Below are 27,624 nucleotides of genomic sequence, written 5' to 3'. Positions count from 1 at the left end.
GTAGCTACCCAAATAACCTTACCAGCAAACCAATTTTGCAAAACAATACTACACCACTTAAAAACCCACATTCTCACAGGTAGTAAAAGGAAACAATCACTCGGAAAACGCTAACATACTACAACAAATATTGGAAAAAATAACGACACAAAACGAGTATATGACTGCACTAGAAAAGAGATTGCAGAAGATCGAAAAAACACTACACCTAGTTGAATAAAAATGGCTAAATTTTTAAAAATAATGCTATGGAATGCAAACGGCTTGTTTAAACATCAAAGCGAGCTGGAAATGATTTTAGAAACCGAAAAAATCGACATCTGCCTAATATCTGAGACGCACTTTACCAAACAGTCATATATCAAATTCAAAAACTACAGTACATACCATTCAATTCACCCAAACAACGCCGCACGAGGAGGCGCTGCTATTATTATAAGAAACAATATAAAGCATTACGAAGAAGGCAGCATCTCTATACCTGAATTTCAAGCAATAACCATAACAGTGGAGAGTGATAGGAATTTATCAGTCACTGCAGTCTATAGTCCCCCAAGACATCAGATCAAATGCGATCAATACATAGAGCTAATTAATAGTCACGACAACCGATTTTTAATGGGCGGTGACTTCAATGCGAAGCACACACACTGGGGCTCGAGATTAACCACTACAAAAGGTAGAGAATTATGCAAAGCTCTTCAACAGACTGGATGTATAACATTTTCTACTGGGACTCCAACATACTGGCCAACGGATTCACAAAAAATACCCGACCTAATCGATTTTTTCATTGCCAAAAAAATATCAGCTAATTATATCAGCATAGAAAGCGGGTTGGATATGAACTCGGATCATTCTCCAATTTTATTAACATTATATGAAAATGCGCTTATCAAGAAATTGCCATTTACGCTAACAAATAAATATACGGATTGGGAATATTTTAGGAACGTTTTAACCGCGGATAATCACAATGCAGAAATTACCAACACTTCCGATTTAGATGATGAAATATTAAGATTATCTAACCTTATACAACTGGCAGCCTGGAGTAGCACTTCGGAAAAAAAGTTTGTCACATCAGGTCATAAATATACCAAAGATATTAAAGATATGGTCGCAGAAAAACGCAAAATACGAAGACGATGGCAGCAAACAAGATCTCCCTCCGACAAAAAACGACTAAATAAAATTACGAAAGAAATTTCCAGGAAAATAAAAGATTTTAAAAACAGATCTCTGAGTACGTATCTAAAGAGCTTATCGAACGAACGCAGCACTGATTACTCGCTCTGGAAATGTACAAAAAAATTTTCACAGCCAGTAACACAGTACCCACCAATCAAAAAAGAAGACAGTTCTTGGGCCAAAAGCAGTAAGGAAAAAGCTAATGTTTTTGCTGAGTACCTCGAGGGCATCTTTAAGCCATATGGCACGTCGAGGATAGCCGGAATGCAGCCACTTACCTATGAAACTGATGCCGAAATTCCCCTTGTTACGGAGTCCGAATTGCTTGGTGAAATAAATAAACTAAAATCAAAAAAAGCGCCTGGGTATGATCTTATTACTGCTGAAATTTTAAAACAACTTCCTCAATGCACGATATCTAGGTTTACTGAAATAATGAACGCCACATTCAAATTGCACCATATCTCAATATATTGGAAAACTGCTGAAATAATTATGTTTAATAAACCGCTTCCCTGGTGCGCATGATGTCACATCTTATCGGCCTATCTCGCTCCTACCAATTATATCAAAACTGATGGAAAAGCTTTTAGCCAAACGTCTCAACATAATTATTAAGCAAAGAAATATAATACCAGTGCATCAATTTGGTTTTCGCACAAAACATTCTACCATCGATCAAGTGCACAGAATTACTCGCATCATTGAAAACGCCTTTGAGGAAAAAAAGGTGTGCTCTGCTGTCTTTCTCGACGTGTCTAAAGCCTTTGACAAAGTTTGCCACATTGGGCTCCTCAACAAAATAAATGCGCTTCTACCAATACAATGTTTTAATGTTCTAAAATCGTACTTATCCGATCATTTTTTCCGAATAAAATACGAAGACACATATTCCGAACTTAAGGAAATTAAAGCTGGCGTCCCACAGGGCAGCGTGCTGGGGCCCATTCTTTATATTCTTTTTACGTGTGATCTACCTATTGACATAAATTGCTCCACAGCAACTTTTGCTGACGACACAGCCATCTTATCGGTAGGAGAAACTCAGATTGACTCAATCAAAAACCTTCAAATTTATCTAAATAAAATCTCCGAGTGGACCATTAAATGGCGCATAAAACTAAACGAAACAAAATCGGTTCATTTAGACTTCACACAGAAGAAAATCAAATATCTGCCACTACATATAAACGGCGTACAAATCCCGCATCACAACACCGCCAAATACTTAGGTATGACACTAGATACCAAGCTTAGATGGAATGCTCACGTTAAAAAGAAAAGAGAAGAGTTAGATATCAGATTTAGAAATATGTACTGGCTTATGGGCAACCAATCAGCCTTATCCCTATACAATAAAATTCTTTTATATAAGCAGGTGCTTAAACCAATTTGGACATATGGGATCCAGCTATGGGGCTGCTCAAGCTCAACCAACATAAAATCCATACAAAGATTCCAAAATAAGGTACTACGATGCGCTGTTAATGCACCTTGGTACGTCCGTAACACCGATATCGAACGCGACCTTGGCATCGAATCAGTTGCCACTTCGATCAACATCAACGCTAAGTCTCATATGGAAAGACTACGCCACCATGTAAATAGCGAAGCCTCAGCCCTAATTGACCCCGTTAAATGGAAAGAAAGGCTGAAACGAAAAAAACCGCACCAACTCACGCAGTAGCCCATCTCCCTGCAAGCCTGATGCAGAGTATTTTTAAATTTAGTTGTATTGTACAAAATTAAATCCAAATTGTTCGTTAGTTTATAATTTATTAACTAGTTACAATGTAAATAATAATAAAAAAAAAAAAAAAAAAAAAAAAAAAAAAAAAAAAACTCACCCTCAAACCCAAATTCATCCTTTCCATCCTCACTCCCGCTTAATAGTCAGCGCATTATTTGCATTGTGGCTGCTAAAACAAACAAAAAATAAAAAACAAAGAAAAACACAAAGTTACACATTGCATCAGTGGCACCAGTACGAGGAAGCGGAAGGGGCCACCGCGGTAATAGCGCAGACACATCAACTTTAGCGAATTCTCCAACCATATGTGCGATCCTTCTGGCAGAAAAATGTTAAACACAGATGGCGCTCAAGCAGTAAGAAGGCGTTGTTCCTAAGTTTGGGACTGCCAACGGCAGGCCAATCACCTACCCTGTCAGAAATCTAATAGATTAGCGTAACCAACGCAAGACAAATGTCTTGTCGGGGTCCCATACTCCCGAGAGGAGTGAACAAAGAGGTGAAAGATACATAAATCGTTCTACAAAAGTGATATTGAAATGTTAGAGCGGCACGTTGTTCGTGATGGAAATTACATTGACGAGTAAAGCTAATTTTGAACAAAAACAAACGGGTTTTCTTTGTTAGGTCCGGGACATTTCAGCGCATGTGTTACTTGTAAATTATTTAAATCCACTGGTGTTGTTTCTAGTTTTAGTATCACCATCCTGTCGAAGTGTGGGATGAACTCGCTAACCTTCCCATAAGACTTATTCGCGATTATACTGCCTACTCCTCGTCTAGGCCTTGAAGAGTCATTCAATGAGTAATAGCGTACACCTTTTTATGCAGCCGTTTGATTGGCACCAGCTTTCGCCTGTAAATAATATTGCTTTGTGTATATCTTAACTCCTTTTTATGTCTAAAATAACATATCCAAGAATTTCTCTACCGTAAAAATATAAAAAAAATATATTTTACAATGAAAAGAATCTAAGTGACTTTGATTGGAGTGCAACAATAAATATTTCAATTATGCTAAACAGTTAATCTTTAAATTGCTGGCTGATAAAATTCTCATATGTTCAATGGGCAGGCAATGGCAAACCTCCGAGTGTATTTCTGCCATGAAAAGGCTCTTCATAAAAAATATCTGCCGTTCGGAGTCGGCTTGAAACTGTAGGTCCCTCCATTTGTGGAACAACACCAAGACGCACACCACAAATAGGAGGAGGAGCTCGGCCAAACACCCAAATAAGGGCGTAGGCGCCAATTATATATAGGTATATATATATATAATTAGGAGGCCGAAAAAATGGAGTTTTACAGAATTTTTTCTAAGAAAACTTTTAAATTTATTGATCTAAAAATTTATACACATATTATGTTATCTTTTAACTGTATTTTAAAACTTAGTATTAGTAAAATATTTATTTGGAAAGGAGCTACAGCTGATCTCCGGGAGACGTTTTGCGGTGACCCCTATATCTCTGAACTGGATCCTCTGAAATTAAAAAATCAAACAGATTTCGTTAAAGTAATGTTAAATCTAGTAATTAATCTAAGGAATAAGCAAAAAAAAATTTTTCACAAAATGGCGGTTTCTAAAAATAACGATTTTTGACCAGAATTTCGGCCTTAAATTGTTTATAAAAAAGAAAATATTTATCGGTGAGAAAAAATCTTTGATTAATTACTAAAAGATATATCTAAGAAGCTCGTGTTAAAATTTGAGACTAATCAGTTGACCCGTTTTCGAGAAAAACGCGTTTAAAGTTTGAAAAGCCCTTTTAAGCACTCTGAAACGCCTTTTCAAATTTGCGTGTAACTTCGAAAATATTCACCGGAACGATATTAAATTTTCTGCATGTACACTAAGAAAATAAAATTAATAGTGCATCATCCAAAGTATTTGGATGTACTGGTAAAAATGTAACAGAGCCTCTAAGAAAATGTTACTCTCATTGTTCACCTACAGGTCTTTCATAATATCCAATTGCATAAAAATCGCAGTGCAGCTAGAACCTAGTAATATTATATTAAGCCTGAATTTACAATTGAATTTGCCTGAATTTTCCAAGATTTACCTCAGTCGAAAACATTGTGATTCTGGAGCCTCTTAGATGACAGTCGAGCTGAGAAATTATGTCCTCAGTCAAGGGTGGAGATAACCGGAATAGTTTCTATAACTCCCATTCAGCCAAATGTCAGTCCACTGTTTGAGAGCTCAAATTCTCGAAAGACATATTTGCGTTTTTTTAATAGATACAATTTTGTTAATGTAATTTCACAGCTTTCATTCAAACCACTAATTTTTGTTTTCTTGTTTAATTAAACTGCATCAAATTTTTGTCGTTTAGTTTGTGATAAACGAATTATTTAACAAGAGAGATGATTTTGTCTTATCGATTTTCGTTATGAAATGGGTTGCCGAATCGTTAGAATTGTGGTTAAGCAATTAACATGTAAATATCGTGAAAATGTGTTAGTGAACGCGAAAACTATCCTAACACACCTCTTTCACAAGGTGAATGGAGTAACTAAAAAACCATCAAAAAACAGTTCTTTATTTTTCGCGATTTTGACAAGTTTGACATCAGCTCCCTTCGCAATACAAAAAAAAAAAAAAAACACAAACAAAGCAAACAAAAGTAGGAGAAATTACGTGTTTGTGAAAATCCAGGAAATGGCTTGGTATTATTGTGATTTGTGAGATTTAAACTAATCAGACTAATGAGAACGAAGTGCTGTGTGTCAAATAGTGAAAGCAGAAATTAATATAAAACTAAATGCAGTTTGTTTCCGTTGTTATGTGGAAGACACCGTGGCTAGAAAGTATGTGTGCGTGCGTATAATATCTTGTGTTCGGTTGTTTCATTTGCTTTTGCCTACTCTTCTTCACAAACAATCAATTCCTCTTCGTTTTGCTTGTTTTTGCGTGGGCTCTTACGACACGGTGAATTCGGAAAGTGCAATCGTGTATTCTACCGTTCTTGTTTACGACGCCACCTTATGTCTTCAATTCGCCTTGTTGTCAACTATAAAAAAAATATTCAAGTGCTGCCAGATATCTTCAGAATCAAGATTATGCATGGACTTTTATTTTGATTTTATTATCTTCGTACTATGATTTTTCTGACTAAAGGTCAGTCAGCGGACTGAGGCTTACGTTCTTGAATATTTTTACTACAAATACGCATTTTATAACGAATCAATGCAACTCTGTAAAAAATGGCAATACCCTAAACAATATCAAAAGATACACAACAGTGTGTTCGATATTTCGAAAATTCAAAACGAAGTAGAGTAATGTTATGCTCGAAGGCGAGAGTTCCACTTGATAAATATGACTTTTTCAAGGATGGCAGATAACCTGGTTTGGAGGTATTTTTATAATTCGTGCTTCAAAAATTTAACACACGGCACTTCGTCTATCTTCGTTTGTTTAATTTAAAAGTAACAAATCTTTAAATCGCAATATTACCAAGCCATTCATTGAATATTCGCAAACAAGTAATTTCTATTCATTCTGTTTGATTAGTTCATACATATATTTGATTCTATTTCAAGCTATGACGTCGTCACTGGTTGCAAAAATCGCGAGAAATGAAGTAGTGGTAGTCGAAAGGCGACACCTTTAGTTTCCGTACTCCGTGTGATGACACTCAAATGTTAAATCCGCAAAACTTAAAATAGCGGTTTTCGGAATACGCCACCTTCATAAAGTGTTTATTACGGCGCACGGCAGCACTTCCCAAAAACGTACACCACGAACACTTTTTCTTGTACTCTAGTCTTTGTAGAGGTCCATAAGTAAAAACACTCTCTGCTGGTTGTCAAAAAATGTCCATAGCTGAAATCAACTGATATCAAAACGCGCTTTTAACATGGTAAAAATTACTTAAAATTCAGAAATTTCTCACTAAAAACCATTATTATAGCTAAGAAATATATTAAAAGTATTTGTTATTGTAAATTCGGCGAGTCAAAGATTTTATTTTGCAATACGCTTAAGCAAAAAGGTCAGGCACTGACACCATCCCACACTTACTTGCATGTCAAACTCAACCCAAGGGTTCCTATAAAAAATGGGCAGGTAACGTAAATTCATATAATATATAAAATATATTATTATTATAATAAAAATTTACGTTCTCTGAAATATGAAGAAGAATATTGTTTTTATTTTTCTACAATGGCTCTAGTGCAATCACCGAACAGACCTACTGAATTTTAATCAACGTTCTATTCCACTCGTTCCAATTGTTGCAATTACAATTATTTTTATATATTTGTCTCCCTGCAGCGCAGCTTTGTCCGTCAGTTGTTGTTTGACGTTTGATATCGCTGGTGAAAAATTTCTGAAAAAAGTTTTCTAATTGCAAAATTTTACGATTCATTTGCATTTTGATTTTATAACTTCTCATTGCAATTCGCTTGTTAAAAACGACTATAACGTATACTAATTGGTGCCAAGAAATTGAAACATTGTATAGATTTAACGAAAACAAAACTCGAATGTGTGGCAAACGAAAACAACCAGTTTAAAAAAAAAAGAGTGGGAACGATACATTGCAAATATTGCAAACTCAATCCAGACGCGAAAAATCAATTGATGAAAATCAAAGTAAAACTGGTAAAGTTTTCTAATAACGTCTAATAATTTTACAGCGCCAAAGCCTACAAAAGCTTCAAAACAACGTATCCACGCCCACATAAAATTGTTTCAGTAGTGAACGATTGAAGGCTATTTATCGAACGTTAAATATTTTACTTAACACGTATTGTGTTATTGTGCATTCCTCAGCTATAGTGAGTGGATAGCCTCATATATAGTGTCACAATTTTGATCCACGGCCATTGAATTGCAAACGATAGCTTCAATTTTCCATTCTGAAGTAGGCATCTATGCAGGAGACTCTTCATGTAACAACAACAACAAAGACGATTAAGACAGCAAAAACCAAGTTAGTGACTCAACAGCAGCTGCTACTGCTTCCAACACTACCAGCACAGCTCATTCCAGTTCGTTGTGTTGCGCTTCACACGCATTTGCTGTTGTTACAAGTGTTTCTCAGCTGGCGGTATTACTATTGTCACTCACTAACCTTACTAGCTTTTAATGCTGCACACATATTAGTAATCAAGCAAATTTGACAATTCGAGTGTTTCATTCATGTAGCTCCAGTGCTGCACGTCACTGCACTGGATCGGTCTTTTAATGGATTGTTTTGGAATGTACGCGTTTACGTAAACTTAAATTGAAGCAAAAATTTGCATGTTATGCCCCTCATATCAAGAGCAGAGCTCTATTGTTTGTTTTACTATTTACCCAAAAAATAATAAAGAAACATTAAATAAAGCTGTTCTCGGTGCTTGAAAAAAGTCGAAAATAACAAATTTATAAATGAGTGCCGGTATGAGATCACAGGAGGGACAGGCGGGGTCGGGACCACGGCCAAAAATGAATACTTCTAGTACATTATTGACTACAGAGGAGAATGAGAGTGTCTTCAGGCTGCTCGGAAAAAAGTGTCAGGTGAGTGCATGCATATGCTTATGTTCATACATATATGGCCGGCTAAGCAATTCAATACAAAATTTAATCAAATCAAAGTAATTTTCATAGGCACAAATACATGTGGAACTTTTTTTATTATATTATCTTTTGAAAATTTTAAGTTGGATTTCTGGGTTTACTGAGCGAGTGAAAAGCCTGGTCAAGTTATTTTAGATACATAAGTGGAGTGTCATACCTACCTATGTGGCGGTCTCCTTTAATTTCTTTTCCAGTGGTCGTCCAGAGCGTTATTAATCCTTAAGCTCAGCAGACCCAGTTAAAACTGTAATTTCATTTAATAGTATTTCAAGAGTGTGACTTTTATATCATCGAAGTGCTTGTATTTAAATTTCTCATAATTTACTATTAAATTAATATTCTACCTATCCTAATACTACACACCGAGTGTCTGACGAGGTTAAAATTATCACATTGAAGCTATAAAAAAGTACTTTTACGAGCCGTTTTACCAATGTCCGGTATTTAACCGAGAACAAACTTTACTGAATCATGAGTTGAAATTGCAATTTCATTTTTACCAGCACCTGCTTGGGTGACTTCGGGTTAGTTTGACCGTTATGAATATTTTACAACAGAATACACAATACTCCATAATGAATACTCACAAATTGCTCCAATTTCATTGGAGTTTTTATTTTAATTTTTTTTTTTAATTTTAATTGTATTTCCTAATATGTAATATAATTTAATAGTAATAGAAAATAAAACAAGAAACCCCGCTGAGCGACACCCGAATCGTTCTCACGGCAATCGGTTCTAAGTTATCGGAATCAGTCGAATTTATGTGACAGTCCGACTCCAGCAGTATTCCCCTTGTACGCATGGACTGCTGCAACAACAACAACAGCGACACCCCAATGTTATGGGAAACAAGTGGATGGCAGCGCTTTCTCTGGCGAAGAAGAAGCGATAGAGAGTTTTAGAGAATCTCTAGAATGTTTGGAATAACTTTAAATATGATAATAAATAAAAGATTTCCGTCTTATAGCAAAAAATCGTTATGCACTTGCGAATCGTTGGCAAAGTGGAATTGCATATATTATTTTCACTATTATCAGCTGCCAATTTCTATTTCGTTCAGCAGAAATTATTAGAAATTAACTGACAGATATTCGTTGGTCAGACATTGAAAAATTACTTTTTAGCCATTTACAGATTATGTTCTGATTAACCGCTGAATCAAGCATTTAGAAAATGGTGCTAAATAAATGCGATATACATTCGACGTCAAAAGAAAGTGTGCACCGTACCCCATACATATTGACAAGTTTTTACTATTTATTTAATTACTTTTAAATTTCAATTATTATTTTATAAACACACAGTTCGTAATACAACAATAGCTATATAAAACAAAGTTTTAAATTTTGTACAAAATTTTTCGCAAAATTTAGGCAAATTCTCAAACTTTTTACTCAGAATTTCTGAAAAAAATTTTTAATTATGCAATTTTATAGCTCATTAAATGTTGTGCAAGTGTCAAATAGGTCAAAAATTTAACTGTTTATGGAGAATTTTTTCGGTCGCGGTCTTCTGCATTTTCTACATTTAACGCATACTCCACATTTTTTTGTATGAAAGAAAACACCCAACACCGTCAGTAGAAAAAAAGGTCAGAAATCAACGCAATTTTTGAACCACTTGAGACTTGCATTTGATCGTAACCAAAAATCATTGAACTATAAAACTGAAATTTTTCTAAAAAATCTGGGTAAAAATTTTGTTATTTTGATGAAAATTTATTGAATTTTTTTTTTATTAAAAACTTCAATCTATATGGTTTCTAAATTTTTACGAATGGTTGTTGTTGTCGTATAATTTTGTTATTTTTATGAAAATTTATTGAATTTTTTTTTTGATATAAAAACTTAAAATTATATGGTTTCTAAATTTTTACGAATGTTGTAGTATAAACTAAATTTTTATAAAAAAAGAATTAAAATTACATTTTTTTTTTATTATTTTCAATACAAACAACTATCTGTCAATATTAACAATAACTAATTGGCGTGGGGGGTTAGAATCAAAATGTTCTTTTCCTTTGGACGAGAGCATTATTGGCTTTCTTCTTCTTTCTCGTGCTAACCGGCGCCAGTTGGACACACCAAGTGAAGCCAAGTCCTTCTCCACTTGATCTTTCCAACGCAAAAGAGGCCTTCCTCTTCCTCTGCTACCACCAACTGGTACCGCATCGAATACTTTCAGAGCCGGGGCGTTTGTATCCATTCGGACGACATGACCCAGCCAACGTAGCCGCTGGATCTTTATTCGCTGCGCTATGTCTATGTCGTCGTAAAGCTCCTACAGCTCAGCGTTCCTTCGCCTGCGATATTCGCGGTTGCCAACGGGCAAAGGTCCAAAAATCTTACGTAGAATCTTTCTCTCGAACACTCCAAGCGTCGCTTCATCGGATACTGTCATCGTCCAAGCTTCTGCGCCATACGTTAGGACGGGCATGATGAGAGCCTTGTAGGGTGCTAGTTTTGTTCGTCGAGAGAGGACTTTACTGCTTAGTTATCTACTTCGTCCAAAGTAGCACTTGTTAGCAAGAGAGATTCTACGTTGGATTTCAAGGCTGACATTGTTATCGGTGTGAATGCTGGTTGCTAGATAAACAAAGTTTCTTACAACCTCGAAATCATAACTGTCAACAGTGACGTGGGTGCCGATACGCGAGTGCACCGACTGTTTGTTTAATAACAGGATGTACTTCGTTTTGTCCTCGTTCACCACCAGACCCATTCGCTTTGCCTCTTTATGCAGTTTGGAGAAGGCAGATCTTAGAGCGCGGTTGTTAAGGCCGATGATGTCGATATCATGGGCATACGCCAACAATTGTACGCTCTTATAAAAAATTGTGCCTGAGCGATTCAGTTCTGCGGCTCGTACGATCCTTTCCAACATCAGGTTAAAGAATTCACACGACAGCGGGTCGCCCTGTCTGAAATCTCGTTTGGTATCAAACGGCTCGGAGAGTTCCTTCCGGCATATAGGTAACTCCTTTTCGTACTGTCGAAAGCAGCTTTGAAGCCGACGAAAAGATAGTGTGTTTCGATTCTCCTTTCATGGGTTTTTTCCAAGATTTGGCGTATTGTGAATATTTGGTCGATGGTAGACTTTCCAGGCCTAAAGCCACACTGATAAGGTCCAATCAGTTGGTTGACGGTGGGCTTCAGCCTTTCACACAATACGCTCGCTAGAACCTTATAGGCTTTAGTATTAGTATTTAGTTATAATTTTACTAACATAAATTATATTAAAATACGAGCAAGACCTGGTGGTGTTTTGCGCTTTAGTCTTCTTGGTTGAAGTCCCATTATTAGGGTAATTTTTAGACTCCCGGTATCAGACTCATTTTTAGGTTTTTGTGCTTTAGTAGTCGCAAGATATACTTACAGCTGCTTCTCTTTACTGTTTCAGTGACTGTGTCCGTGCCGAGGTCATGGTGTATATTGCAATTTCTTATGTGCCAATCTGTGTTTGTGATTGTTCTTGGCATCTTAGATTGGCTGCTTTGTATAAATTGTAGGTTTGATTTACTGACAGTTCCCCATTTTTATAGTCTGTATGTCCATGTCGGTCTTATTATTGATTTATACTCATATATTATTTGCTTATTAAATACGCTTAGGTTTGATTGTTTTCCTAGTAGCCAGTAGAGTGGTCGGAATTTGTTTTTCAACCCATTGTTCTATATGTGTTGTTTCCATGTGAGTTTTAAGTCAATCGTGATACCTAAATACTTTATATTTGAGTATACTTTTATGTATCATATTTTCCTTAAATTTGGATTAAATATCTTGCAGATTTTCTCTTTGTGTTTTGTCTGTATTGAGGCACTCCGGCTGTCGCTGTGATGATTTCAGAGCATTCATTGTCGTATTTTATGATGAAGTGTCTATCCGTTATATAGCTTTTAATAACAAAATAAATAAATAAATACTCAAAACATATCAATATATGGTGTACGCTTTCTTTTGACGCTGAGTACATTTGAAGAAACTGATTTTGTATGAGGTACTGTGATGAGTAGAGGGCGCAAATTACCTTAAAGAGGCCAGCTCCTGCAGACAACAAGTTTTGCAATTACTTTTTGCGAAAAGCTGATAATATTTATTATTATCTTAAAATAAATTACATATTAATATTCATGCTAAAATGAATATACAAAAAACTCAACTGAATTAACCACGCGAAAAACTTTCATTAAACTAAGTTATTACGCTTTGCTCTTACCTTTTTTTAACAAAAAAAAAAATGAAAATTTTATAAGTGCAAAAAAAATGCAACTTTTTTTATAAACAAATTGATCAAGCCAATATTTTTAGTGAGAATTAATATACAATTTTCGGTACAAGCAAATGCCAATATATTAAAGAATATCGCTGTATTCCCTTTGATCTCCCCTATCGACTGAAATCGCCTTCTACGAAGTTACCAACTTGGGAAACAAAAAGAAGTCGCACGGGGCGATATCAGGAGAATACGGTGCTTGCACGATGGTATTTACTTGGTGTTTGGTCAAATAATGCAGCACAATTTGGGCTCGGTGTGATGGCGCGTTATCATCATGCAAAATCCAAGAACTGTTTGCCCACATTTCCAGCCGTTCGTGACGTATAACATCTCTCAAAGGCTTCAAAATGGATAAATAAAATCCTTTTTGGCTGTCTGGCCTGATGGAAGGTACTCATGGTGCACTACGCCTTGGCAATCGAAGTAAACATTCATCATAACATCACCTTCACGGTACTTTTTGATCATAGGGTATATTCGACAGCGCGGGAAAAAACGTATTACCAGAAAAACGTGACTAATGTTTGCGTACTTACTCGTCTTTCGTTCGACGCTCATCACTTCACTGACTTTCTGGGGACTTTTTAGACTTTCTATTGAGCTTAAAACATTGAAGGGATATCCTTTACTTTGCATATGAATTTTCAAAGCAAAAAAAACAAAAAAATGGAAAATTTGAAAGTGCTGGAGGAGCTGCCCCCCTTAAGGTCAAAGTGCGAGTTTCATCCTTCTTCAATTCGTTTCATGGCGCAAACATCCTTTGTTGGCTGTTTGGTCAAGCTTCTCATCTAATTTGTGTTGTGCTTCTTGAACGACAGATGGAACTTCTACATGGCAAATCTTGCCATAGCTTGCCTATTAGAATAAAGCTCTTGTATCAGCACGGCAAATATGAAAGTTTATACATAGATTTCCAGCAGCATTTTTTACGAAAAATGTATACAAAGCCAAATAATCTGAAATAAGGGCGACTGTTTATGGCAATTCTTTTTGTTGATTTTACAACAAATATCTTACCACATACACACATGCATATTGTTGCCGCTCTGAAGCTATGTTTTTACTTACGACCAAACGCTGTTGTAAACCTGTCGCCTTCGCCTCAGTCCATGTAGGCACTCAAATCAAAACCCATGCCTTACGTTTAAAAAGCGACCCAAATACGGGACTTGTATACATTCAGTCATCGTGGTCAGCTTAAAAAAGTCGATTTGCCATCTTTGTAATTATTGCACAAAACAAAAATGAAAAAACAAAAAAAAATCCACTGGCTTAGTAAAAGTAGAGGCATAGATAAAAACAAACATTAACAATGGTAAAACGCGCTTTTAAAGAGCATACAATCGATTACAACAACAATAATGGTTTTGACAAAAAGCCGATGAACGATAGATAAAGCAACAGAAATAAATAAATATACATTTAAAGAAAACAAACACGCAAGACACCAAAAGAGTAACTAATAGACACATTTTTTTGTGTGTTAATTTCAAAGACATCAAAAACGTAAGGCAATTATAAAGTTTTGTTTTGCATTATATTTACAGACATAAATCTCTGCTACATACATACATACATACATATGTATGTAAATCACAATTCCACAAAACGATTGTGCATTCACAAAACATCTGTTCGTAAATTATACTCGTACAAATATTTACGATTACGTCTAACAACAAATTACGAATACTCGTACTAGCGCGAATGTCGTTGGCTTTGCTGTCGGCTTTGCTTTGGTTTGCTAATATTTCAGTTTATAGCTCCACAGTTCTCGCAAGGTGCTGACAAAGGAGAGGAATTTCCAAAAGTATCTAAGTTCTGTGTGTCACTGATTCGTTCTCTAAGTTCCCTTCGTATACTGAAGGGTTTTCCAATAACAGGTGTTAGGCGTTAAACAGGAGAGATGATTAACAATTTTGTATGACCGTAATTGGATGGTATTGGTCTGGACAACGTTTATTTTCAACAAAACGGCGTTACGTGCCACACAAGCAACGAAATCATTGATCATTTACGGGAAAAGTTTCCGGAACGTGTTATTTCTCGAAGAGGCGATCACAATTGGCCACCGAGATCTTGTGATTTAACTCCTTGTGACATTTTTCTTTGGGGCCACGTGAAAAAGAAGGCCTACGCCAACAGCCCAGGGTCGATTCAAGACCTCAAAGATGGAATTAGTGAGGCTATCGAGGACACAGGACAGCCACTTTGCAATTCGGTTATGGAAAATTTCATGAACAGAATATTGTCCTGTAAGCGTGGTCGTGGTGGTCATTTACTTGATGTTATTTCCACTATTAACGGCACACCTTCCTCTTTATAATGAAATAAACATCCGATCATTTATATTAAAAAGTAGCATTTTCCTAAACGTAGCATTTTGACTATCAAAATAACACCTCTCATTGGAAAACTCTGTATTTCACGAGCCATCATAAAATGACAGTAGGTTCTACATTATCAGATCGATCAGAATTTACATCGGGTCGAAGACTGTTACTTCGGCAGCATTTCTCAAATGCTTATACTTTAACAACAACAAGAACAAGTTTTAGAAAGCACACGCGTACAGAAAGAGACAAATTCACTTAAGGGGTCCAGGTGGTCTAGAGCTCGAAAATCAGGGATTTTTTATACAATAAAACAAAATAAAAAACTATATTTAAATTTTTCAGGCTTTTTATATAACTTAGTATTTTTTTTAAAGGGTTTTTCAATAAGGGCGGGTAGATGTTGAAATGGAATAAAATGGCGTTTTCTGTGTGGCACGTAGCGCCGTCCTGCTGGAACCACATGTCGTCTAAGTCCATATGGTTCAATATGGGACATAAGAAAATGGAAGGGCCACCACGTCTACCGAAAAATGGGCGCAATGCGCGCAACGTTTGCGTTAATGAACACTCATTTTGATAATAAAGTTTTATAATTTGAAAGTGCTGTTCAATCGTGTAACTTGCCATGATGATTTGGCATAAACAACTGAATAATAAACAAAAGATTTGACAGATGTCACCAAAATAAAATGGCTGCCATAGGGCGCCAAAATCGACCCGCGGCAATTGAAAAAATTTAAAATTTAAATTTAAAAAATGGCGCTGAAGCTGACCCTCCCGAAAAATTGGGCCTGAACGAGGTTGTCCATTTTGATTCTTCTATTTATCTGAAACACAAAAACCAAAAAAATTAATAATCAGTGCGATTTGTAGTAGCTATGTCCCGTACTTGAATAAAAAAAAATTTCACAAAATGTCGCGGTTTTGAATTTGACACTCTAAAAATCGGTTTCTTTTCAGTTTTTTAATCAAAAAAATATGAAATAATTAAAATAATAATATGTTTCTAGTACAGGCGATAGCCAATGATGTTGTGAACAACATATTAAAATTACAGACGATTCGGTTGAATAGTTTTTTTTTTTTGTTTTTTTGACAACACCAGGCCGAAAAAAGTCGTTCGAGATAAATGAGTTCAAAGTTTAAGGTACAGGAGGGCGCGGACCGCTCTCTACCTAGTTAATGGGCTGTAAGAGCTATAATATGGGGAATTTCCGTATGAAAATTTCACAGTATTTTCTTAAGATACTGTACTTTCGAAATATCGAAAAAACAAAACATCAATTTTTGAAATTTCTAGACCACCGTGTCGCCTTAAATGATAAACGTGACTTCGGCGGATATATTTGTTGAGCGGTCACAGCTTGAAAAACTTTGGAATATTTATGGTGGTGGTGGAGGTGTTGTCTGAGTGACACAGCCGAGACCCAATTAGCACAAAGATGCCATTTTGATACACCGCTACTTTTTATTGGTCGAACCTTCTAGATTTGACTTTGAATCTGCCTGTGTCGTCTATTTTATTTTCTGCAATTTCTTTCAAGTTAACATCGAGAAATCCCCCAGCATTCTATATCGTAGAGCACCCAGACTTGCGACCTCGCACAGATGGTGAACGACTATTCTTCTTGAATGCAGCTTCTGCATCTCTCGTTGTATGCCCACCCCATCTGCCTGGCATAGCCTCTGAAATTCTTGTTGACGTAATTCTGCGACTCATTATTTCTATGTGAACTGGTGTTTGCCCGGTAGCCGCCCAAAGATCATTGTTGCTTATATGATAATATCAGGCCAAAATATCCGGATTATCTTTCATATCCAACGGTTTAGGAAGGATTGCAATGATTGTGATATGCTTGTTGTTAAGTTCCATGTTTCGCATCCGTACCGACTTCACGTTGGTATCAAATATTTTCAGTTTTGTGTGCCTGGATATGAGGGTTGATCTCCATACCTTGTCTAGCATGCCAAATGCAACGCGCCCCTTAGATATTCGGTTACGTATGTCAGTTATTGATCCGCCGTTTTTTGAAATTATGCTCCCAAGGTAGCAAAATTCATCTACATCTTTAAACGGCGTGTCGGCAATTTGAAGGACTTGCGTTCGGTGGTGTTAATCCGCATAACTTTAGTCTTTGCTTTGCTAATTTTTAGACCTTTTTGTGCTACTGCATGGCTTACCGCTTGTATGGTAGTTTAGCTGATGCACCTGAGTATTTGTGCGATAGTAAACAAATATCGTCCGCATAGTCTAGGTCTTCAAGCCGGCCGCATAAACCCCAGCAAATGCCCCTGCTGACCGCACACGCTTGTCGCATTGCTAGGTCCAGGACTAGGTTGAACAAGAGTGGAGATCATACACATCCTTACCTAACACCGGTTTGAACTTCGATACTACCACTTAGAGCGCGTCATAAGGAAAATATATGGTCCGGTTAAAATAATAGACGACACTTACCGCATTCGCTCGCAACAATGAAATCGAAGAAATTCTTCAAAGACAAACTGTAATACGTTTTATCGAAGCCGAAATGATTAGCTGGATTGGACACGTACTGTGCATGTCGAAAGAGCGAAATGCTAGGAAAGCTTTTATTTTAACACCCATTGGATGAAGAAAACGAGGGTGTCCACGAAAAAGATGATTAGATACGTCGAATCAGGTATTAAGGAAATGAACGTACACAACTGGAGAGTTGAAGCCATGGATAGAATAAAATAAAGTGTAGAAAAATTGTTGGTGAAGCTAAGAAGAAGAGTAAGAAAATAAGTTCCTATAAATGTATTGCGGCTGGCAAAGGGGTGCGATAGATTTCAGTAATACAAATAGTTTATCTTTGTGTGCAGATCGCTCAGATAGGTAGAAAATTGATAAACGATAACATTTATGTTCTACTGCTTGGTATTTTTTATTAATACTTTTACAAAAGGTGCGTTCGAAAGTAAACAAACCTTTTAAGCAAATAAAAATGGAAAATTTTATTTTAAAACGGAAGATTTATAGAACGAAGTTGGTAGCATGTTTGCGGGAAAAAGTCCTGTTCAGCTTAGCATGCATTTTTTATGTAAATTTACCCCCGAAAGCTAGTAATTTACATTTCTCGAAAACTAATGATTTGTCATTGAAAATGTACTTTATAAGAAATTTTGTGACACAGGCACACCAATAGAATGTTGAAAAATATCTACAGTTTTTTAACAGTTATATAAATACCTAAGTGTGGTCATATACTATATATGTATATGTGTGTATAGGTGCGATATACATGTGAGTATGTGTGTAATAGGCTGTGATAAGATAAGTTGTTGAAAAACTGCTGCTATAATATCAAAGTTATTAATACGCACAAACCTGTCGCTGCTATTTGAAATTCAAAGTCAAAAATTTGTTGAGTCGATGTTTACCTTTCCAGCCGACTAATTTCAAATATTTCTCTTTGGTAATGCTAAACATACTTCATTTCCACTACTATTTTAAATGAGTCACTTTACAGTGAAATATGCATCAGCACAGAAATATTTTTTGCAGCAATTGGCTGGTTGGTTGGTTAAAGTGGTGATTTTTTCAGAATTCAACTAGCGCTTCCGCACCGTTTTTTTGCCACATCCTCGCTACCAACTCCTTTAACAGTAATTTACAGCAAGACTTAATCCAGTCTTGGCGGTTTAAGAACCTTATTAGGTTGTTAACGGCTAAGCCAGGAAGTTGTTCGAGACTCTCGAACAGCGGTTGGCCCAGGGTTAACATTCTGCCCTTCCATAGAGCAAGGAATTACCAGAGGCAAAGGCAGATTGTTTCCTTTTTCTCCGGCTGTTTACAACTGTGACAGTATGTACTACAGGGTTTGATTGAAAAGTAATGAGCCTTATTTTTTTAAGCAGTTTTATTAAACCTTTTGGCTTATACAACTAATATTCTTCAAAACAGGACCCTTGAGCGTCAATACACCACATTTTTTAAACTCAACCGCAGGAATCGCGTTCAATTCGGCTGTCACAGTTTTTTGAATCGCCTCGATGGAGTCGAAACGCCTCCCCTTCAGCTTTCTTTTCAGGCGCGGGAACAAGAAGAAGTCCGGAGGGGACAGGTCTGAGCTGTAGGCAGGGTGGGGAAGCACCGGAACCCCCATCTTGGCCAATGCAGAGGTGCAGAGGAAGGCGGTATGCGCCGGCGCATTGTCGTGATGAAGGGTCCAATAGTTGACGAGGTCGGGCCGAATCCGGGCGACCCGGTTTTTCAGCCGAAAGAGCACTTCTTGGTAAAATGCCGCGTTTACAGTGCTTCCTGGAGGTACAAACTCCTTGTGGACGATGCCTCGAGAGTCGAAAAATATGATCAGCATGGTTTTGACCTTCGACCTCCTCCCGGCCTTCCTTGAACGACTTGTGCCACCGTTTTACCTGGGCACTGGACAGAGATTGGTAAGCCTCCCAATGGTTTCGGTACTCGTTTTGTTTAGCTTTACGCAAAATTTGATCGAGTAACGTTGTTTCAACGATCACTGCAAAATCCTAACACACTTTTAAAACAGCTTTCACGCGCGGAGCTACATATGTTGACTGCACCGCTGTTGCCAGCGAACTGGGACCGGTTTCTAATGGAAGGGGAAAGTCCAACGATCATTTTCCCCCACCAGTCGATTCAGTTGATCGCTTGGCAAACGCTCCGCGCGGAAAGGCTCATTACTTTTCAATCAAACCCTGTATGAGGGATTCCCATTTTGTCTGCTTGTTCTCCGATAGACCAAGAGCCAGTTATGACTGCCGTTAGTCCCCAGACGTCACGTCGTTTCATGTTTAACAATATTGACGATTGTTCGAGGTTGTAGGTGGGCCATAAGGTTCTAGTAATTTTGCATATTGTCGAAGGTATTTTAGGAAAACTTTACTCTTGACTGCACCTAATGGTGTGAATACCGATTCTGCAAGATCGTTACTCATGGCAGATTCCCCTCTTGCTAGTTTATCTGCTTTTTCGTTACCTTCAATGTTCCAATGCCACGGGGCTCAGATTAAAGTAACTTTATAGTTTACGCTCAAAGTGTTAAGGCTATTCCACCCCTTTAGAGGTTGTTGTAGCCGAAGCTAGTGTCTGAATTGCAGCGTGGCTATCCGAAAGAATAGCGATATTGCCCTTAAAAGAGAAATCTTAGATTAGTTGATTACAGGCTTCCCCAATTGCCAGTACTTCCGCAGATTTGTCAATTTTAGGCCTGTGAGAATATATACCAGCTCGAATACCACAATCCATTTTACTGCCATCTTAAAGACTGTAGTGCCGAAGTTATTTAGAGAGAATCCCTTATTTAATTCTTCTTTAGATGAAAAGGGAGTGGCAAAATTCCTATTGAATGTTCCCGTCGGGACGATGTAGTTAGCCCTCTTCGAGGTTAACTGAGTTTGTCGCAACAATAGGCTTGAAAGAACATACGTTTTTTCTTTCCAGCGACCCGCTTCATTTAACCTAACTGCTTTTTTTGCAGCAATATTTTGTAAGAAAATACTCTGGCGCTGCTTAAAAATATGTTAAAAATGAGGTGGCAATGAAATCAAGCAGGTAGTAAGTGACTTTAAGCACTCCCCCACGATTCAGTCAAATGCTCTTTGCTTAAATATTAAATTTTTTTTTTTAATTTTTAAAACCATAATTCTAGAACCACAAAAACGCAAAATCATACTTATTTTTATCTATAACAATTGCCTTAGGTATTTGTTGAAATTTGTTTTTAAACCATTTCGTGGTCATTTGTATGCGCATAGGTATGTAAATTTTGATGGTCACACAACTACTAGGCTGTTCAATAAGTTTTGTGGTTCGATAAGAAAAACACAATTTTATGGCTTGTAATACTCTTTATTTTTCAGTATAGTCTCTCTGTACATCAATAAACCTATTCCAACGAGATTACAGTTTATGAGTTCCATCCCTGCAGTGAGAGTCTGGAAGTGCTGCAAAAACACTTTCACAGCTGTTATGACCTTATCATTTGATGAAAAACGCTTTCCACACATAAACTTTGTTAGCTCTGGAAACAGATGAAAGTCACTGGGGGCCAAATCTGGTGAATACGGTGGATGCTCCAACAATTTGAACTTTAATTCATGGATTTTAGCCATTGTCAAAATGCTCTTGTGACTCGGTGCATACATTGCCCCGACGAAACAGAATTTTTTCTTTTGCAAACTAAGTCTTTTTTCACAAATTTTTTCCTTTAGCTGGTCTAAAAGGTTACAATAATATTTAGAATTTATTGGTTTACCAATTTTCAAGTAGGTAATCTGCAAACGAAATTCCTTTCGCATCCCAAATCACTGATGCTAACATCTTGGCCAATTTCTGGGCACAAACTCGTTTCGGAGCCGAAGAACCAGGTTCACACCACTCTTTAGCCTCTTCTTTTGTTTTGCAATCATAAACCCAAGTTTCATCTATAGTGATGAATCGATGCACAAAATCCACTTTATCCTTTCGAAAACGCTCTAAATGTTGCTGCGAAAGTCGCATTCGAATGTGTTTTTGTTCTATTGTAAGCGAATGCGGCACCAATTGTGCGCACAGCTTTCTGAAACCCAATACAATGAGATGCCTTCTACTAAATCTCTTTTAGTCACTCGACAGTATTCCCATACGATATTCTGTATTCTTTCTACGACTTCTGGTGTTGTTTTGGGCGTCCTTGGCGTGGACCGCCTTCAAGGCTTGTACGACCAGGTTTAAATTCAGCAACCCATATTTCTACTGTACTAATCGATAGCGAAAAGTCCTTTTACACTTTCAACATTCGTAATTTATGAACTTTTGCTTTTAAACCTCCCAAAAATAAAAATTCAATCACTGCACGATACTCGATTTTTTCCATTGTAGAAAATTCTATGGCACGTCGACACTAAATGGCTTGTAAACAAAGAATGAAATGACAGATTGAAATGGAACTTCAAAAGAAACAAAGAAAATTTAGGCTAGTAACAACGCCGAACCGTATCGAACCGCAAGACTTATTGAACAACCTAGTAATATACAACCATATCTTTATCATTATTTTTTTTCGTAATAAGTAGGTCTACTGTACACTGTGGCTAATACTTTTGATTATTCTTATCAAAAATGTTAAGTTTGTGTTTGTTAATTGTCACAACAGTTTCGTTGCATAATGCGAGCCGCAAATCACCCAGCACCTGCGTACAAATAAACAAAGCTGCAGAGTGCACCCTACTCATATTGACCACTGATCGGTCGAGGGAAGTCAGCAAAATGGCTGACATTGGCCTTTAATAAGCACCTGTAAAAATTAATACTCTGGCATATTGATTTTTATACGCTCAGACCCCATGGATACATACATACTTACGTATGTGTGTGTATGTGCTTATGGTGCTGCTTATACGTTCGTCTACTACTGCCGGCTGGCAAGCTGGAAGCAATAAGTACCGCATTAAGCTATTTGCACTCAGCTAATATTTACAACACTCAGTCTCTTATTGTTTCTTAATGGCACACATCCGAATTGTTGTTGTTGTTAACCTCATATTCCTCTGGCCCACTTTTCGAATACTTGTGATGTGTGTCGCGAGGCTTGTCTTGAAAATACGCGCTTATATTTCAACCCCGACAAATGCTAATCGCATATTATTTCATATTTGGCTGCATTGTAAAGGGCAAACCCTCAGCTGGTTTCTTTTTCAAGAAGTTGTAAAACAAATAAAAATAATAAATAATTGGGGCGTACACTTTTGTTGTGTGTTTGCCCGAGCTCCTTCTCCTATTTGTTGCCTGCGTCTTGATGTTGTTCCACAAAAATGGAGGGGCCTACAATTTTAAGCCGGCTCCGAACGGCAGACATTTTTTTATGAGGAGCCTATTCATAGCAGAAATACACTCGGACGTTTGCCATTGCCTGCCGTGGGGCGAAAGCTATTGTAAAAAAACTTTTTCTATCATTTTGCTGTTTCATGCACGGAGATGCAAACCTACGCACTCCCAAATGGTAGTCATGGGCTGGTGCATTCGCCTGGATACCGTTCAATATTTTTCAATGACTTATGCTCACTAAAAAAAAGTAAATCTTCCGAATATAATTCCATATTAATAGTTGTCTGCAGTAGCTCATCTACTAACCCGATTTTCCATGATCACCTTGTTGGTTTTTCACGCACTCTTAAGCTTAAGAGCCTAGAGGGCATAGCGTCATTATGCATCATCAGCTCCGAACCCGGCCATTGGTACACATGAATGAATGAAAATGAGGAATGCATTTCAACCCTACGGTCTTGTTTTGTGCGCTCTACTCATCACATTACCTCATCCAAACCCTGTCTCCTCCTGTCCCCTGCCTTTCTTCTGGCCGAGATATCTAATCTTTCTTCTCACGATAGCATCACATTCGAGAAGAAGGTGTGTTGGAGCTTCCGAGAATTGGTCACAGAAACGGCAAACGTTGGTGGACCATAGCCAGCCTGTGAAGATGACTGCGCAATCTGCAGGGACCTGTGATAATGCCAGTGAGCAGACTATCTCTCTCTCTCTCTCTCTCTCCGCTTCACAGTCTGTGGTATACAATCCTACTCCAATTCAGTCTCACTCTCTTGCCTCATTTCTCCAACTACGAACGTTCATCGCTTTTAAGTCTGCTTCGACGTCATCAAGCCATCTCTTTCTTGGTCGGCCTCTCTTTCTTCCTCCGATTGGACGCACATTGGGTGTTTACTCCTTTTTCGGATTCTTTCTTTGGGCATTCTTATGATGTGGCCAATGCATCTAATCCGTTGCGCTTTAATAAAACATGTTACATTTTCACCATCAATAAGGTTTTCAATTTCGTTGTTGGAACGGATGCGATACGTGCCGTTTTCAGGCCGAATAGGACCGTAGATTTTTCTCATTATAGTTTTTTCAAATCGCAATAGCTGGTTTATATTATTAACTTTCAGTGTCCAGATTTCAGTTAGCTGACTCAGTTTGTCCTTATATTACACTTAGGGAGCGTTTAGTTGCCTGATCCTCTTTTGATTATACCCACATAGGGCCAAAGAAATCTTGTTTTTAATAGTCGTGTGACAGATGGCACCACCCATTAAATATTTTTCTAAGAGCTAATTTACACGATGACTATTCACCCTGGGTGACTTTTCAGCGCAGCGAAATTGAAGGGGTTTTTTGACATTTCGCTTGCATCGTATTGACATTTCGTATTTTTATTCATGTGTACTTTGGGCACGCAAGGAAAGCCGCAACCAAATTTTGAACTTTTTCAATTTTCGAAGTTATTCAAGCAATGCGCAAAAGTTTAAAGGAAAAAATGTTTGGTAAAGAGCTCTGCGAACATAAGGATTGTATTTCTGTAAAAACTTCAGAGTTTTTTTCCTATACTTATTTAATGAGCTAAATTTTGTTTTCATTATAAATAAATACGAGTCCTCCAAATCTAAATTCAACCCAAGGGTTCGACTGCGCCCGTCTGGGCGCCTGACACTAGTGATTCGCAGTGGACAAACTCCAAACCGGTAAAAAAACTGCTTTCAGCTTTCAACCACTCAATGCCTCCTGATGTCTCCCCTGCAACACCTTCACAACGAGGCATCCATACCCCCGGTCAAGGAGCTGAGCAAAATGCCCCTACCAAATATAACCACAACTAACTGAACCGGACAGTTTATTAACAGGCATTAAACGACATTCATCGGGAGGCTCACACCACCTTACTAAACTCCCGACCCTCGAATGCCGTTATCGGAGTCCAATCACCACCTATTGCAGACAAAGGCCATCAGCTGCCTGATGAGACTCGCGTAACTTTGGTTCAATTATTCAGAATCGAACCCGATATACTCAATATATTATATGTCCAACATGTTAGAGCACACCGCACTACACTAACCACCTATTCACATGCCCCCTTAAACCCACTCATCTAATACCCCTCTCCCTCCGATCGCACCCACCTCTCCCACCTGTCGCACGTTTCTGGGCCTACCGTTAGATGAGTTAGACAATGACGGTTGGTGACCACATCGCACTGGTGGGGCCTAGTGAACTGCTACAACAACAACTGCAGATGACGTCGTTCCCTCGACAGTCGGTACAACGTTACCGGAACGTCTTGGATTTATATCCGGCCAAGGAATGACACTCCAGTAGCATTCCCCGAAACTGTATGTGAAATTTATATGCTGATACAACAACAACAGCAACAAACGGTATTTAATAAAAGTAGTCCTTTGCAACGTAATTCTTACACAAGAAGCAAAAAAGAGACATCATTACAATTAAAGTAAGTTCAGCCGATGGTTTACCCTTTACAAGTGCGAATGTGGATAGGGCACCTGTGCCAATCATAAATGCGCTAATACCACCCGAACAAAGACAAAAGAAAAGCGTATGGCACTTATCAGAAAGTGGCAAAGTTGTTTGTTTGGCGTTAGATTTCGCATCGATTTGAAAATCTATGATAATAGTTTAATACTTGCATGTAGTGCATATATACATATGTATGTGTGTATATATATACGTTGTACACTCAAGTCATATGAGTATTCACCACAGACTTACCTAACCTATATAAATTCTGTAGATTGTAGGAGTTTACTGTGTTGTTTTGAGGTTTTGATTCGTTCAAATTTATTCCGAAATTTAATAAACAGTTGCCTAATTTTGATTTCCACAAAAAGCAGTTTACGAGGGTCATTTGAAAAGTTCGCGCAAAGTCAGAGAGATGGCTCTATCGGCGTATATGTCTAGTTAGTAGCTATGTTTAGTTAGTAGCGTCTCTTGAAAGAACACACACCGGGCTTTTCTGGCGGATTGCTTCGCGTAAATTGGGCATATTCTTTATTGACCGTTTTATCCTGTGGCAAGAACTCAGGATGCACAGCGCCACTGTAATCGAAGAAAACGGTAAACAAAACTTTTACATTCAACCGAACTTGGTGCGCTTTTGTTATGATCCTCTGGAGCAAATTTGGGTCGTCGCGGACAGAGTCCACCATCTCGTTAGCATGTTCATGCGGATCTGCTTTTGGTCAAAATTGAGCAGTTTTGGTACGAATTTTTCATCAATTTTTTCATCTGTTGTTGAAGTGCTCGGGCGTCCGGCACGCTTTTCGTCATTCACACCTTCTCGGCCTTCTGAGAACATTTTGTACCACCGATAAACGGTCCAAAGTAGCTTCTCCGTATGGCACAGTCAACATTCAGAATGCATCCGCGCACTTAATTTCGTTTTTCACATAAAATTTGATACAGGTTCTTTGATCCATCTTTTTGAATAGGTAAAAATCGAAGACGAGCCGAAACACGTGCAAGCAAAGCAACAATTAACTGAGCATTCAAAATGGCCGAACTCGTCGGCATGAGTGAGAGACATAAGTACCAACATATCGCCACAAAAAAATCGAATTCAAATACACGTAACCTGCGAAAAATCAAAATTCGCGATACTTTTTGAACAAACCCCGTATATCTGATGAATTGCGGTAAAGGGTTAAGAAGGTTTCATTTTATATTCTAGCATTCTTGGCACTTATGATCCGCCGTCGCAGTGTTAGTTCCCGTCCCAACTGAAAAATGGTTGTAAGACCACATAGGAAGAAAAAATTATTTTGCTGTTGGTTATGCACTAAAAATTCAGGTCGTCTCAAATAATTTGCTTGCTTAAATCTCATGAATTGCTCTTAGTAGAGAGTAGTAATCGTTTGTCCAAGCGTTAGTAGCACATAATGAAGGCCTTCTCTTCCTCTGCCACATCGAATACTTTCAGAGCCGGAACGTTTGTATCCATTCGGACAACATGACCCAGCCAACGAAGCCGCCGGATCTTTATTCGGTGCGCTATGTCTCTCGTCGTAAAGCTCATACAGCTCCGTATTTCACCGCCTGCGATACACGCCGACACCATCGTGCAAGGGTCCAAAAATCTTCGGCAGAATATTTCCCTCAAATATTCTAAAGCTTCCGACACTTCATCGGATATTGTCATTGTCCAAGCTTCTGCGCCATACGTTAAGACGGGCATGATGATAGCCTAATAAAGTGTTAGTTTTGTTTGTCGAGAGAGAGAGAGAGTTTGTTAGCAAGAGAAATTCTACGTTAGATTGCCTATTGAGCTATGTCCGAATATTCAGCTGCTAGGCATTCTGCCACAATGTCAATCGGTGACCGGTTGAGTTATATTCAAGCGCTGCCGTTGGAGTAGTTCTCATCTCCCCTGTAGTGCAAAGTGCACCAAGACGTGAGTATTTTGTATTATATGTGGTTTTCCTTAGCATGGTCCGCCACACTAAAGCACCGTAGGATAAATTTGGCTTTACTATAGCTGAATAGTACCAGTACATTATAAAAGAAGACAGACTCAATGTAACTCCCAGCATCCTTTTACATGCATATAGTGCGTTAGTGGCCTTTTCCTTTTTCTGATATATTGTACTTCCATGACAGTTTGCTATCCAAGAGTCAGTTCTACGCCATTCAGCTTCGAGGGCTGAGGATCTTTTACTTT

At 37.8% G+C, this 27,624-nt stretch overlaps 1 protein-coding gene across 4 annotated transcripts in view; it reads left to right on the top strand.

The window, feature by feature from the left end:
• The first annotated feature begins 7,245 nt into the window (after positions 1 to 7,245).
• LOC128855628 (actin nucleation-promoting factor WASL) overlaps positions 7,246 to 27,624 on the top strand; it is a 42,788-nt gene continuing 22,409 nt past the window's right edge. The window contains exons 1-2 of one of the 4 annotated variants that reach the window (XM_054090684.1): positions 7,246 to 7,547; positions 8,284 to 8,459. In XM_054090684.1, coding sequence (XP_053946659.1) covers positions 8,328 to 8,459 — 132 coding nt within the window. In that variant the 5' untranslated portion in view covers positions 7,246 to 7,547; positions 8,284 to 8,327. Of the gene's footprint in view, positions 7,557 to 8,102; positions 8,460 to 27,624 lie in introns of all 4 variants that reach the window. The other 3 variants (XM_054090683.1, XM_054090682.1, XM_054090681.1) reach the window with 3 other exon arrangements.

This window comes from Anastrepha ludens, chromosome 2 (assembly GCF_028408465.1).
Source record: "Anastrepha ludens isolate Willacy chromosome 2, idAnaLude1.1, whole genome shotgun sequence".
NCBI lineage: Eukaryota > Metazoa > Arthropoda > Insecta > Diptera > Tephritidae > Anastrepha > Anastrepha ludens.
The sequence above is the reverse complement of the archived record's forward strand: the minus strand, read 5'-3'. Positions and strand labels throughout refer to the sequence as shown.